At 37.6% G+C, this 15,677-nt stretch overlaps 1 protein-coding gene across 1 annotated transcript in view; it reads left to right on the plus strand.

Moving 5' to 3' along the window:
• fmnl1b (formin-like 1b) overlaps window positions 1-11,947 on the plus strand; it is a 36,133-nt gene extending 24,186 nt beyond the window's left edge. The window contains 13 exon segments of the mRNA XM_052113509.1: window positions 176-226; window positions 454-569; window positions 935-1,137; window positions 1,418-1,652; window positions 1,820-1,888; window positions 2,005-2,085; window positions 3,663-3,792; window positions 3,886-4,049; window positions 4,196-4,253; window positions 4,256-4,296; window positions 5,878-5,985; window positions 6,087-6,201; window positions 7,663-11,947. Of these exon segments, the coding sequence (XP_051969469.1) occupies window positions 176-226; window positions 454-569; window positions 935-1,137; window positions 1,418-1,652; window positions 1,820-1,888; window positions 2,005-2,085; window positions 3,663-3,792; window positions 3,886-4,049; window positions 4,196-4,253; window positions 4,256-4,296; window positions 5,878-5,985; window positions 6,087-6,201; window positions 7,663-7,763 (1,472 nt within the window). The 3' untranslated portion in view covers window positions 7,764-11,947.
• Window positions 11,948-15,677: the final 3,730 nt, after the last annotated feature.

Here is a 15,677-nt window from a genome sequence, read left to right on the forward strand (position 1 = left end):
GAGTGCTGTAAAAAATAAAGCATGGTAATTATTTATTGTCTTTTCATCCATAGATAAGAGTGCCAAAAAAATGTGGCCTCATCTGTGACAGAATCACAACCTCATGTCAAAGCCCCGCCCCCACCACTTCCAGTCCCTGCCCCTCCGCGCTGCCTCCTCCTCCACCTCTTATGAGTGCTGCTCCGCCCCTTCACCTTTACCTGGGAGGGAAGTACTGTAAAGACAGGTGAGAGCAATAATGGCAATCATGCTCAAAGAACAAAATTAAGAGAATCTAATGAATAAAAATAATAATACAAAAAAATTTATATATATATATATATATATATATATATAGCTGATTATATCTGAGGATGTTTCTCCCTGTTTGTATGTGTGTGTGTGTGTGTGTGTGTGTGTGTGTGTGTGTGTGTGTGTGTGTGTGTGTGTGTGTGTGTATGTGTGTGTGTAAAGGTAAGAAGCCTATCCAGACCAAGTATCGATTGCCACTTTTAAACTGGCAGGTTCTGATGGAGGAACAGGTGGCTGGCACTGTCTTTAAAGAGCTGGATGATGAAAGTGTTCTTGGGGTGAGTTCTGTGTGTGTTAGTGTGTGTGTCTAACTTGGCTCATAGAAATAGAATATGTGGATCGAATGGTAACTTCCATGAAACAGGGTAACCTGAAAATGCTCAATGACCTAGCTTCACATTTGGAACAAAATTGCCAAAAATAAGTCCCCAGAAGTTGGGCAAATCTAACCAAACCTCCTTTGGGGACATCCTCAATTAAGTGGAAAGGTGGTTCATGAATAAAGAAAATAATGTCTGTAATGTTTGTAATGTCAAAGTGTTTAGGGTTCGGGTTAGTCAATTTTTATCATCCCAATGTATTTGATTTGCATCAATTATCTTCCTCACTTCTCCATCCTCTTCCTTTTGTCTTCGCTCTGAAGGAGTTGAACATGGATGTCTTTGAGGAGTTGTTTAAAACTAAAGCTCAGTCTGCTGCTCTTGATGTGGGCACAATGAAGATGAAAGTGGCTCATAAAGCATCTAGTAAAATCTCACTACTGGAGCCCAACAGGGCAAAGAATCTCGCCATCACACTGCGTAAAGGGGGCATGAGTACCGCTCAAATCTGTACTGCCATCGAAATGTATGTAAAAACACCTAAATATACCTAACCTACCAGGATTATTTTGTTCATTCTCTTGTCCTGTCCCCGAACCTTTCATTTTACCTTAACTTTCTTTTCTTTTCCTTTCATTCATTTTCTTTCCTTGAATTTTCTTTTCTCTCCTTTTTCATTCCTCATTCCCTTTTATCTTCTTATTCCATTTCCTTCTTATATAGTCTTTCCCTCCTTTCTCACAATTATGTTGAAGTCAGAATCTGCATCTCTCTCTCTCTCTCTCTCTCTCTCTCTCTCTCTCTAGGTATAATCTTGATTTGCTAAACTCAGATTTTTTGGAGTTGTTGGAACGTTTCATTCCGTCTGATCATGAGCTCAGATTGATCCAGAATTATGAAAGAGAGGGCCGCCCCCTGCTGGAGCTCTCAGAGGAAGACAGATTCATGGTGGCCTTCAGCAAAATCCCTCGCCTCTCTCACCGAATCAGTACATTGACATTCATGGGCAACTTCAGCGAAAGAATCCTGCTATTACAGCCTGTGCGTATATATTAGACAAAATCATATATGTATGATTATAAAGATCTGATGGATAGATAAACCTATAATTTTAAATGATGGTAAATTTCACACTGAAATTGTCTTCCCTTTACTCTGTCTTTGTATGTCTTTTTTGTTTACGCTTGCATCAATTTTCAAATCTGCAGCCATTAAATGCAGTCATCGCTGCATCCATGTCAATCAAATCCTCCAGCAAACTGAAGAAGATTTTAGAGGTAATGTCAGTTAAAAAAACAAGAAAACATAAGGATCTCATTCCCTGCACAGCATGACATACATTTATTCTAAAATATGTGTAGATGCTTAAAAATAAAAGATCTTTCTTATCTAGATCATTCTTGCCTTTGGGAATTATATGAACAGTGGGAAGAGAGGATCAGCGTATGGATTTCGACTACAAAGTCTTGATCTGGTAAGAGATAACTTTTTTACAAGTACAATGTAGGCTATTTGTGGTTATAATACTATTATTAGGGGTTCAAGCCCTAGGGCTAGAAACCTATCGTTTTTGCTAAGATTTTTATCATTATTATTATTCCGCCATAAAACTGATCAGGCAGAGCAAACCGTAAGGCCTAGAGACTTGAAACTTGGTCAGATGGTAGTAGTATTGCTCGCTACTCAGAAACATGAACTAGGACAAATCGGTCAATAGGGGGCGCTACAGCGATCAAAAACGCATAAGTGCTCATAAGTCCTAGACCGTTTGTCGTAGACTCAAGTGTTTTATCCCATTGGAATCCTTGGCTCAATCCAAGTGTATATCTCCGATTTCATTTCCGTCAATAAAATTTTTTATTTTCATAAAAACCTACCAGTGGCAAATGCTTCTATGGAGTCTCAATATCAAAAGTTCTCAAAAAAAGTTTGAACTTTCGACTTGAGATGGCTACAGTATGCAAAAACATCGGAAGTTGGAATGGTCAATTTTATGTAATTGGCTATAACTCTAGAAGGAAATGAGATATCTTCACCAAACTTGGCATGCTTATGTAAGAGGTCAATCTTTGGTCGTCCAGAAAAGTTGGCTTGGTTTAACCTCATGGTGGCGCTATAACACCAAAAAAACGAAATGAAATTGGCTGTAACTACGCAAACGTTAGTTTGATTGAGTTGAAAATTGGCATGCAGTGTCTTTGTCCAAGGTGCCATGACTGTCTATAAGGACATTGGCTGATCTAAAAAAAACATGGCCGCCATCAGCCAATTAATTTTGAGCACCTATTAGACAAGATTAACGGAGGCCGATCGGCACAAAACGGTGGGCTTGTTTGACTCCTGGCCCTAGACGTTTGTGAGAAATTTGAAAGAAATCAGACACCGATTAGCTCTATCGAGTTTTACCCCTCAGTAATCATGCTGACTTTCACACATAGACACAATATGCTTATCATATCTTAGACCTCCCCATTCTGAACAACTTTGTCTCAAGTAGCACTGCTGTCAATCAAATCATTCATTAAATATTCACTCTTATGTAAAAAAAAACATATTTTTGCAAACTAGTCCTAGGTTTTTAGCTCAAACTCAATAACACGTATGCAGTACAATTCTCTACTCTCTACATCAGTAGTTATCCCATTGGATAGCTATAACAGGGTCACTTAGAAAATGGGTGTGGCAAAATATACTCAAAAGCCTATAAATCCTAAACGAAAAGTCAAAACTTCAGGAAAGTAGGTGAGCACATGCAACGTATAATTCTGAAGAAGAATCCAAACTTTTATGGAGATTGGACAATAGGTGGCGCTATAACTGTTAAAAATCTTTAAAAATATATATATATTTCCATAGTAAATTACCTGTATTTGCTGTAATTTGTCTTTTCCATCTATGATCTAGGTGGTTACATGCTTGCTAAATAAAACGAATACCTTTTTACGCATGTGTGTAAAGGCCTTAAACCGCTTGAACCCCATTAATTGCTGCTTGCAGCTATATTTCTTTTTTTTATTGACAGAAGTGTCTGTCTCACATTTTCACTCTTAGCTTCTGGACATGAAGTCCACAGATCGCAAGCAAACCCTTCTGCACTTCATCGTCAGTATCATACAAGAGAAATATCCACAACTGCACAACTTTCACACTGAACTACACTTTTTGGATAAAGCTGCACTGGGTGAGTAAACACACACACAAATACATCTACAACCAACCTGCCAAATGAAGAACAACGCTCAAACATTAACACCAACCCAATTTCTTCTCTCAGTGTCTCTGGACAGCATCCTTGCAGACGTGCTCTCTCTTGAGAAGGGAATGGATGTCGTCTGTAAGGAGTTCCAGCAACAAAAAGACAGCGCTGTCCTCACAAACTTCCTGTCCAATAACAGCAGTCTGCTGGACTCTGTGGTTAAGGACAGCAAAACTGCACAGGTGGTGATGCATTCACAATTATATTCTAAATATATTGCATTTGAAATAAGAAGGCTTAGCCATAAATAATTGCTCAATTAGACTTTAAATAGCAAGCTCAGGTGCACCAACATTACTGAATTCTCTCTTTCTGTATTTCTGTACAGGAAGTGTTTCAATCAGTGGTGGAATATTTTGGAGAGAATCCAAAATCCACACCCCCTCAGTGTTCTTCCCTGTTTTTATCAGATTTATCAAATCTTACAAGGTGACAACATTATTACTCTGCGCTAATATCAAATTAGTTTATATCAAGCTGGATAAGAGAACATTTTAGTCATTATTAACTATGCTTAAGAGCTTGACCATACTGATAAATTAGTTGTTTCAAAAGCTTCATATCATCCTTATGAAACTGGTTTAACCAGATGTTTGTGTAAGTGTCTCTCCCGGTCTCTCTCCATATCATCATTCTTATCAAACCGTCATTGGTGTAGAAATAAAATACACAATAATTAGTTTTTTCCCCCATCTTTGCAATAACATAGTTCACCCAAAAATGAAAATTCTCTCTTCATTTACTCACCCTCATGCCATCCCAGATGTGTATGACTTTAAAGGATATCTCAACTCTCTAGAACCAAACAATGCAAGTGAATGGTGACAAAACCTTTGAAGCTCCACAAAAACAAAACACACACATAAAGGCAGCATAAAAGTAATCAATAAAACTCCAGTGGTTTAATCCATGTCTTCTTAAGCGATCCAATCAGTTTTGGGGAGAACAGACCAAAATGTAACTTAATTTTTTGCTGTAAATATTGATATCAGCAGTCTCTAGGCACGATCGTGATTTCAGGCTCAGTTGCACTTCCTAGAGCCATCTTGCGCTCTGCGCATGCACCATGCATTAAGAAGAGTAATCAAGCTTGAAATCATGATCGTGCCTAGAGACTGCTGATATCAATATTTACAGCAAAAAATTAAGTTACATTTTGGTCTGTTCTTACCCAAAATCCATTGGATCGCTTAAGAAGACATGGATTAAAACTCTTGAGTCTTATGGATTACTTTTATGCTGCCTTAATGTGATTTTTGGAGCTTCAACGTTTTTGTCACCATTCACTTGCATTGTTTGGTTCTAGAGATTTGAGATATCCTTTTAAAAATATTTGTTTGTGTTTTGCAGAAGAAAGTAAGTCACACATCTGGGATGGCATGAGGGTGAGTTAATGATGAGAGAATTTTAATTTTGGGTTGAACTTTCCCTTAAAATGGCCACCCTTTATGCATCGAATGGTGGTAGAGCGGGTTGTCCACTAATCGCAGGATTGGTGGTTCGATTCCTGGCCCACACGAGTCCACATGCCGAAGTGTCCTTGGGCAAGACACTGAACCCAAAGTTGCTCCCAATGGCAGACTAGCACCTTGCATGGCAGCTCTGCCATCATTGGTGTGTGAGTGTGAAGGGGTGAATGAGTCACAGTGTAAAATGCTTTGAATACAGCTAAGGTTAAAAAGGCGCTATATAAGTGCAGACCATTTACCATCTAAAAGAGTAGGTTAATTCATTTACTAAAAAGCCTGCAATAGCACAAATGACATGAAACAGGATTGAAATCGACTTGGACTTTACTGCAGTGTTTTGGCTGGAGTGCTTAAATCTCTGTTTTCCATTTGCTTATCTGTAATGAGACAACATTGATGGTTGACATAAGAATTTTTGTACTTGGGAACATTTGACAGGCACAAGATTGCAGGAGCAAGGTCTAAATCAAAACTTTTACAATCCATCTGCAAGAAAAGCATTTTTATTATGGATCTCATAAATGTTTATCTCTCTTTCTAGCTGGCAGAACAGGAAAATAAACAGAGGAATAAGAATGTATATGAGAATGAGGACAGCCCAAACGTACACATCTCTGACATGCCTGTGAACACATCATCAAAAAACAAGGTAAACAGCAATACACCAAGTGTGAAATTATTGAGGAACAGTTAAAAAGTAAGTTACAATGAATGTATTAAGACAGCTCATCAGTCGGATCATGTCGACAGGTGCACATGTTGCCACGGTTACCGCAGGTGGATCTGATCGCAGAGCTGAAACGCAGGCAGATGTCACCTCTCGTGCGAGAGGGAAAAGACGGAGCCATTGAGGACATCATCACAGGTAAGTCTATGGTTCGGGGTCAAAGGTTAACATATATCATAAGCATAGTTGACGACCCTGAGTCTCATCAATTGCAGTGATTTTTACCATAGTTAACCCTCCTATTCTTATTAAGAAAGACCGCTTTAATCTTTTTGGTCATTTTTGACCAGAAACAGCACAGGTGTAAATGTTTTTAATATTTAATACATATAAACATCCCGATTTCACCATTAATTTGTATATGCAAATAAGCAAATAACCAAGTTGAAACATGAAGAAAATATGTGAATACCTCATGTATTGGGGCAGATTGCTGCTATATGGTGAAAAAATAAAATTCAAATGACTTGAAAATCATGACAGTCATGTTCTATGCAGCCGTCTACTGACTCGTAATTTTAAACTTTATCACAAGTTATGCATTTGGATATTTGGATACACACATTGTGGGTGTGTTATGGTCCCAGCCCCTCATTTATGTGTGTGTCTATTCTGCATTGTGGCTAATTTATAGATTTTATTTGACAAAATAAAATAAAAAACTGCTCTAGGTCATAGTGTCACCAGTTCACTTCTGTGTGTTTCGCACTCTGCATGTTGTATTGTCTACATTTGACAAATAAAACAAATGTATTAGCTTTTCATAATATTACGGCAAATATGGTGAAAGACACCAATGTTCAACAGTACCAAAAATAATTCTCTTGTACTGCTGTTAACAATGTTTGACCGTAAATTTCAGTTTACATTTTTTATTCAGATTTTTCTTCCCACCAAGTAATAAAGATCATTATTCTAACTGTAGTCTATTACAACAGTTAGACTAATGTGTTTGTATATTCAATGTGTATATTCTATATATATCTTTTAGCTTCAAACATTGCTCATTTAGTCCTATTTTCCTGCCATCACTGGATTCTTTGTGAAGTCTAATAATTCTCTCTTTGCTTATAATTTGATCAGTTATTCCTGACTCACTCATTTTTCTCTCTGTATGTTGCATATCCTTTGATATCGGCAGCATATCTTGTTATCATCTTATTTCTGCTTTACTATAAAATCTCTATCTGGATTCTCTGTCGTTTCCCTCTGTGGTTTCCCAGCTCTGCAGGCGGTGCCGTTCACGGCCCGTTCTGGGAAGCGTTCCTCTCGTCTGCTCTGTGATTCGGGTTTCTGCGATGGGACTTCTTTATAACGGTCTCTTTATCTGCTCTGTCTCTGAAGGTATCGCTCTTTTGTCTACATTTCTCTAGACGCCACGATTCATGTGTTTGCTATGCTCTTTTTAAATGTTGAACTTCTGAATATGCTTTTCTCAATTCCTTGTAACTCTGATGTTTCAAGTTCTTTCAAAAATGTTCTTTGTACTTCGCTACTCGTAAATGATGCAGAGTATTTTTACAATGGAAACGTTGTGTAACAGTACAGGAATTCTGTTTTCTCACTTCTGTGTGTGTGTGTGTGTGTGTGTGTGTGTAGATTTGAGGAACCAGCCATATATCAGAGCTGATGGAGGAAGACGAAGCGCCAAATGGAAACCAACTCAACAGCTTCCTGTGTCATCCGATATCTCCCTGTGACACACAACACACACACACACACACTCTCTCTCACACACACTCACACACACACACACCTCAAAGCATGATGAAACCACTGAAAAATGAAGCCATAAAACAGTTTACAATAAATATTTAAGCTTATAAATTAAGCTCTATATCAAAGATCAACTAATTATGTTAAATTTAGCAGTTCATGTACTGTGAATCTCACGAAACCTGTCTAAAAAACGTCCATATTTCAACCCAAAATCAAAAAAGTTATATTTTGCATTAAAAAAAATTTGCATTGTGGCATTAATTTTAAATGCTTAAATATTTAAACTATGCAAATATTTTCGCCCAAAATCATGACTTTCATATAGTTGTCGTTTTCCTGTATTAGAGCAAAAGAAAAATTGTTTTTTATTTAAATCAACCAAGAGATGCAAGTATTGTAATAATGCAAATAAATAAATAAATATTAATGACCCCCGAAAAATAGGCTTTTATTTTGGGTTGAAATGTGACCAGAACAGGTTTAGTCAAATTAACAATTTAACATTTAACTACTGGATTTCAACTATTTTAGTGACACTTCCCATTGATCTTTCCATGATGTATTCTTGAAATAATGACTGTAAATCTGCAGCAACTACTGAAGAAAACTAGCTTTGTCAAGTATGTGTATATTTATTTTTTCACATGATTCCTTAAGTTTATTTCTTTCTATGTTTGACATAATAATGAAGCTTTTATACTGGATGACTGGAACAATGGGCAGTTTACAAATAAAAAAAAGTGCAAATTACAGTATGGATGACTTGGCGACATAACTGGATCACAATTAGTGTGTAAGACTTTAGTAGAATATATCCACTTTAATAGGCACAAAAACAACACAAGAACATTCAAAACCAACAGTCTCTTGTACATACAGAATCAGACAAGGTTTTTTTTTTTGCAACATTAAAACATCTTTTGCATTATAACATTTCCATATAGATATATTTCTATTGGTCAACATTGCATATGGTGTTTATCACAAGAAGTCGTCAATACATTTATATACATTCTATAAGTTGCATTAATGAACAATGTGTCTTGGACATGTTAAATCCATTGGCCACCACCAAAGAGGCTTGGAATGGTTGAATGGATACGATTTGACCCGTCTACTCACATAGAACTATATTTTATAAAAAAGAAAATATCGTTTTAAATCCAACTATCTTACACTATGTATGTAAACAGAACATACAGAGAGACGATTCTGCATGCAGACATTAAGAATATCTCTACATGCAGTTCAGAACTCTCGTAACTCTTTAGTTAAAAAGAAAAAACCTTTACAAAAAATACCTTAAATGAACATATCAATGATAATACAGTTTATACACAGGTACACAGTTACACTGTTCTGTTTTGCACATATATTTTGGACATTTATCAGTGTGTTACAGCATATGGTGCTCAGATTAATCAGCGTTAGAGTTAATTTATTGTAATGAAGTCATTTTAAGACATAAAACAGAAATGAGGTATCAGGCATCTAATGTACGACCACCAAACTATAGCGTAAGCCTTTATATTTGCTTTAGCTGAAGGCTGAATGTGAATGGTAGCAGGGCAGTTGTATATAAACCCTTGGCATTCAGCAAATGAAATATTGATGTTCTAAACAGTCTACAGCAGTCTTATTCACCTCCAACTGGTCATCCGTTGTACAAAAACATTGCATATGTCCGGCCCATTGATGCAAAGTGCTTCACACGTACTGTATGGGGAAAATATGTTCAATGCAAAATATATGCATTCAAAAAAATTATTCTCTCTAACAGTTCAAATTCCACTGGGGGAAACAAATAAATGTATTTGATTCATATAGCATTAGATCGCAGGTTTCTTTCTTGTACACTTGGAAAAACTCATATAATAAGAATTCGATAAGGCATGTACCCCACGTTATCAATTATTTGAACCTATTCTCCTTTTTTGAGTATAAAAATACAAAAGCTAATCTTATATAAAATATCTAGCCTATACTTCATAAATACGTACCGATTTTTCGTCAATATCTTTAACTATTTAACCATGAAGTTAGATTGTTTTGAGTTGTGCTACAGATATTTTCTAGTTGGATAGAGAGCTAGATATTTTCTTTACGGGAACGTAATATCCAGTACGGTTAATTCTACACAACCTATATGAATCACCCAGAGAAAGGGTTAAATCTCATGAACACAGAGTCATATTTCAGCCCAAAATGAAAAGCGAAAACATTATTTTTTTTAATAAAATAATATTGAATGATTCTTTAATTGAATAACTATATTTAATTATTAATTCATGTAATATGTCATTTATAAATATATTCATTTTATATATAAAAATGATTTTTTTTTGGTTTAATTATATTTTATATTCATTTTTAAGTTATAATTAATACATATAAGCCTATTTTTAGGAACACTGGGATTTTTTTGCATCATGACATTATTTTCATGGCAATTAAGCACAATTATTATTTATTTTTTTCTTAATTAAATGCAAAAATAATTATTATTTAACTGTGTTTATACATCATCATGATTGTAATATGTACTGCTTTTAATGAATACTGATTTACACTTAAAAGTATTGTATTACAATAAAGGGGGGAAATCTATATTTTACTGTAATGAGAATTTAATTAAAATCACCTTTGAGAATAATTGGAATTACAAAAAACGTACAAGGAAAAGGAATTTGGGGGTGAAATGTGCTTGAAAATAATCTCATGATGCACAAAATCTTAAACTGTCCTCAAAATAGGCTTTTTTTTTTTTTTTTTTTTTTAAGTAAAATATAATTTCTCGTTACTTTTTTCTACTTTAGATTTTGGGGTGAAATGAGACCTGGTCATTTTTTCATGGGAGATTCACCCTAAAATGTTTTATATTATCATGTGATGTTTAAGGTTGCACCTACACACTAGTTGCTTATAACGGCTTATTGTTTAATGTACTATATACCGTTTTTTTATGTTTATTAAGTGCACATATTCGGGTCCTTATTTGCTACTCTCCAAGCAACTTCTTTTTATGACACTTTACTATAAAATGAGAGTCTGACAATTCATACCTTGTCAAAGCTCTGAGATGTGTTGTGCTTTAGATGTGTAGACACTTTATTCCATGTATGATTTAGGCTCGGGGGTCACCTGTGCTTCTCCAGGATTTCTAGGGTCATCGTCTCCTAGAGGTATTCACCTTGGATAGGATCAGATCTCAGGGTAAAGCGGAGCATATAGGAGCACTCGGGGCACTGATAGTCAACATGCCGGTACAAAAAAGATTGGCAATGCAAGGACAGTTTGAGGCAGTAAGGCAAAAAAGGGAAACTAACTAAAGCAAATATTAAAAAGATCTTTTCAGATTTTGTTCATATAAACAGGTTTGTTTTTTGATACCTGGATCGCACCAAGTTCTTATAGTTATAATTGAATTCCTATTTCTCATCTCAACAAGTTCAAAATATCTTGTGTTTTTATCTTATATCTTATAAATGAAGAAAAGTCTATTTTACTGAAGGGACATATAGGGGACTTCTTTTGCTCTATATATGCTATGAAGTTAGATACAAACATGTTGGTCTATTATAAGCTCAGTATGAATACAAGAGGTTAGGAAAGGATTGACTGTGGATAAAATACAAGCAAGTTAGAACAGGTGAGTGGATAAAAGAAGAGAGAAAGAAAGTAATAATCAATACATTGCAATTTCAGTGCAATCTTTCCACCCAACACCCTTACCTAATACATTTAGCAATGCATATATTAGTGACTTTGAGTCCTCTTATGTTATACCTATAATGCTCACAAGGAGGCAGTCTTTTCTTACAGTTATACTGATGTCATAGCTATTAGGACAGGGAAGGAATTGATTTGCATACCCTAACAATATGGTTTTACTACACTAACCATAGTTGAACTATGGAATTTGTACTAAAAATCATAACCACAACATTTACCATGGTTTTAGTAAAGTAACCATATTTGAACCAGGATATTTTTAGTGAAACCATAGCTGAAAATACAGGAAAACGAAAACTACGGAAATAATAATACAAATAAATTAAAATGTTGTGGTTACTATGGATTTACTACAAATACCATATTTCTTCTATGGTTACTGTAATCAAACCATGGTTAACCCTCCTAGTCGAACCATGCAATTTGTAGTAAAACCACAAGATTAACCATGGTTACTATAGTGAAGGTTACTACAGTCATGGTTACTACAGTGAAGGTTACTACAGTGAAGGTTACTACAGTCATGGTTACTACAGTGAAGGTTACTACAGTCATGGTTACTTCAGTGAAGGTTACTACAGTCATGGTTACTACAGTGAAGGTTACTACAGTGAAGGTTACTACAGTGAAGGTTACTACAGTCATGGTTACTGCAGTGAAGGTTACTACAGTCATGGTTACTACAGTGAATGTTACTACAGTGAAGGTTACTACAGTCATGGCTACTGCAGTGAAGGTTACTACAGTCATGGTTACTGCAGTGAAGGTTACTACAGTGAAAGTTACTATAGTGAAAGTTACTATAGTGAAAGTTACTATAGTGAAGGTTACTATAGTGAAAGTTACTACAGTCATGGTTACTACAGTGAAGGTTACTACAGTCATGGTTACTGCAGTGAAAGTTACTATAGTGAAAGTTACTATAGTGAAAGTTACTATAGTGAAGGTTACTATAGTGAAAGTTACTACAGTCATGGTTACTACAGTGAAGGTTACTACAGTCATGGTTACTACAGTCATGTTACTACAGTGAAGGTTACTGCAGTGAAGGTTACTACAGTCATGGTTACTGCAGTGAAGCTTACTACAGTCATGGTTACTGCAGTGAAGGTTACTACAGTCATGGTAACTACAATATTACTATGGTAAAACCATGTCTACTATATGTATACTACAGTATTACTGATGTAAAATCATGGTTAACTGTATCCAAACCATGGTTTAATTATGGTTATTACAATATTACTATGGTACAACCATGGTTTCCACCAAAACACAATGAAGGATTTGGGATATTATATATATGGGATATATTTCGGTAAAAATACGGGATGCCCCGGATAATACGGCAGAGTTGGCAACCGTCTTTTAAATACAGCTGCTGAGTGATAGACTGTAAATTTGTCATTGTAAAGCGGAGGAGGGTGGGGCCGGGCAGGAACAATGCACGGCACTGGCCAATCAGCCTGATGGGGGCGTGCGAGGGATAAAGGCGGCCGGTGACGACAGTATGAGAGAGAGAGAGAATGACAGGCAGATGCTCTGTGTGTTTATGTTTGTGCACTTTTGGTTCAGTTTATTAACTATTATTTATATTGCCAAGCCGGAGGGATGACCGTTGCGGAGTCCTCGACACTGCCATCCACCCAGGGGAGTGCCGCTGCCATCCACTGGGGACGGGGTAGCCCGACCGCCAGGACGCGAGAGAAGAACGCCCTGTCCGTGAGGCGAGTTAGGACTGGACTCCCTGACCGCCTGGAGCGAAGGAGCCGCTGCCAGGGGCGGAGGAGTGCCCTGCAGTCCCCCAGAAACGCGGAGGGGTCGAGAAGACCGCCGTCCACGAGGGGAGGACGGAAAGTGACTCCCCGACCGCCTGGAGCGGTAGGGCCGCTGCCAGGGGCGGAGGAGTGTCCCCACGGGTCGCCTAGAATACGGACGGGCGTTTTGTCCACTGGGGGTCGGTCTGACTTCGGTCCGCCCGGGGAGAAGTGTCTGCCGTCTGCCTGAGAGGGTAGAGGAGCGATCAGGGACCACGTGACAGCACATCAGAGAACTGGTGAGTGAGTTTTTTTTTTCTCTCTCTCTACTCTCTCTGTTGCTCCGTGTTGGCTTTTCCCTCGCCTATTTTGTTTTTGTTGTTGTTTTTGCCCTTCTGTCTCCTCCCAGGTCAAGGAAGGCAGGAATGACCCGCCAGCAGACGGTGTGTTGCCTCAGGAGAGGGGGGGGGGTGTACGTCATGCCGGGGGCTCCCCGGCTTGAGGCAACGCCAGGGGGAGTGTAGAGCGGAGGAAGGCAGGGCCAGGCTGGAACAACGCATGCCCAGTCCACAATCAGCCTGATGGGGCACATGAGGGGTAAAGGCGGCCGGTGACGACAGTACGAGTGAGAGATAGAATGACAGGCAGCTGCTCTGTGTGTTTATGTTTGTGTGTTTTTGGTTCAGTTTATTATTAAACTGTTATTTATATTGCCAAGCCAGTTCTCGCCTCCTCTTTTCACTTAAACTGCTTTACGGTCATCTTTCTCTCTTCTGACTATTTTTTCCTCTTTTGGAAAGCCGTTGAAATGTCACAGTGCATTTTTTCTTTCGTGCTTGGAACAAATGGGAACACACAAAAAAAATTGGCTTCGGTCTTTCATTCATTGCTACAGTAGCTTTGGACCTCATTTCATATCTTTCTGTTTGTAGATAAAGCATTTGCTCTCAGATCAGCTAACCTCAGAAGTCAAAATGTGTGCCAACTCTATTTAGAAAACCAGGCAGGATAACATTTCCACGTCGCTGCTCACTACAGTGTGTAGTTTGTTTAAGGGCACTCTACAAGCACCTCTCTACAAGCAAGTAACCACGATTTGTTCACCTTATTAAACTTCTAAAGCAAAGTCCTTCAAAACCCCCATGAGATAAAAACAAACCACCGGAAAATGACACATCTATGCACTATTCAAACCATCCTTGGCACTCTGGGCCAACAAACAATTTTCCCTTCAAGAGTAAATAACATCTTCAAGCACAAAATCTCCAGAGCCTTTGGTATTTGCTGGAAATAAGACAAAATATACAACTGTGACTCCAGACAGTCTATTGTCAGATTCATAGCACTGACCTCCCATTAAGCCCGGGCAAAGGCTCTTTTCTGGGACAGGGCAGAATGCCGGACTGTGTGGTCTGCCAAATTAGCCAGATCTTTGCCTAGGAACAAAGCCGGACTTGTTCAGCATTGACTGATGACTTGGAAACCGTATTCTGTCGTGATTCAAACCACAGTGCTTACTGCACTCGGTGCACTAAGACGAGACCGATCTGCTGTCTGCATTAATGAAGACTGCTGCCTGGCTGTAGACTTTCAAGGGAAGATTAGGGGAGAATCCAGAAGGGTATTAGCATAATACGAATGCGTGCAGTGTGTTAGAACAACCACAGTCTTGTACAGTATATTTAAAGACTCTATGAAATGGCTCGACGAGTGCCGTTTTCATTCCTGTTTTGACACATATCCTATTGAAACAGAACGTTGGGGTGGAACAAATAGTAGCGTATTTTGGGGAGGGACTCTCTCAGTCTAGAGGCAATTTCGTGAGTGCAACATTTTTGGTCCATTTTAAAGGGATAGTTCACCCAAAAATGTCAATTCTCTCATCATTTATGTGTATGAATTTCTTTCTTTTTTTTTCTGAACCCAAACAAAGATTTTTAGAAGAATATTTCAGCTCTGTAGGTCCTTACAATGCAAGTGAATGGTGACCAGACCTTTCAATCTCCAAAAATCATGTAAAGGTACCCAGGGTTGGGGAAGTAACGGAATACATTAAAATACAAAATATAAGTAACTGTATTCCACTACAGTTACAATTTAAATCATTGTAATTAGAATACAGTTACATTAAAAAAGTATTTTGATTACTGAAGAGATTACTTTGCATTTTATTGTCATTTAATTCATTTAATATTTAGTCCTTTCAGATGGAAAACATTTATACATAAAATGATGTGATCCAAAGTGCATTTGAACAGCAGTGAAACACTTTCTTATGATGTGTTACATTCAAGATCTGGTCACTTGCATTGCTGAAATATTCTTCTCAAAATATTTGTTTGTGTTCTGCAGAAGAATTAAAATCATACATCTGGGATGGCATGAGGGTGAGTAAATGATGAGAGA

This window comes from Xyrauchen texanus, chromosome 41 (assembly GCF_025860055.1).
Source record: "Xyrauchen texanus isolate HMW12.3.18 chromosome 41, RBS_HiC_50CHRs, whole genome shotgun sequence".
Taxonomy (NCBI): Eukaryota; Metazoa; Chordata; class Actinopteri; order Cypriniformes; family Catostomidae; genus Xyrauchen; species Xyrauchen texanus.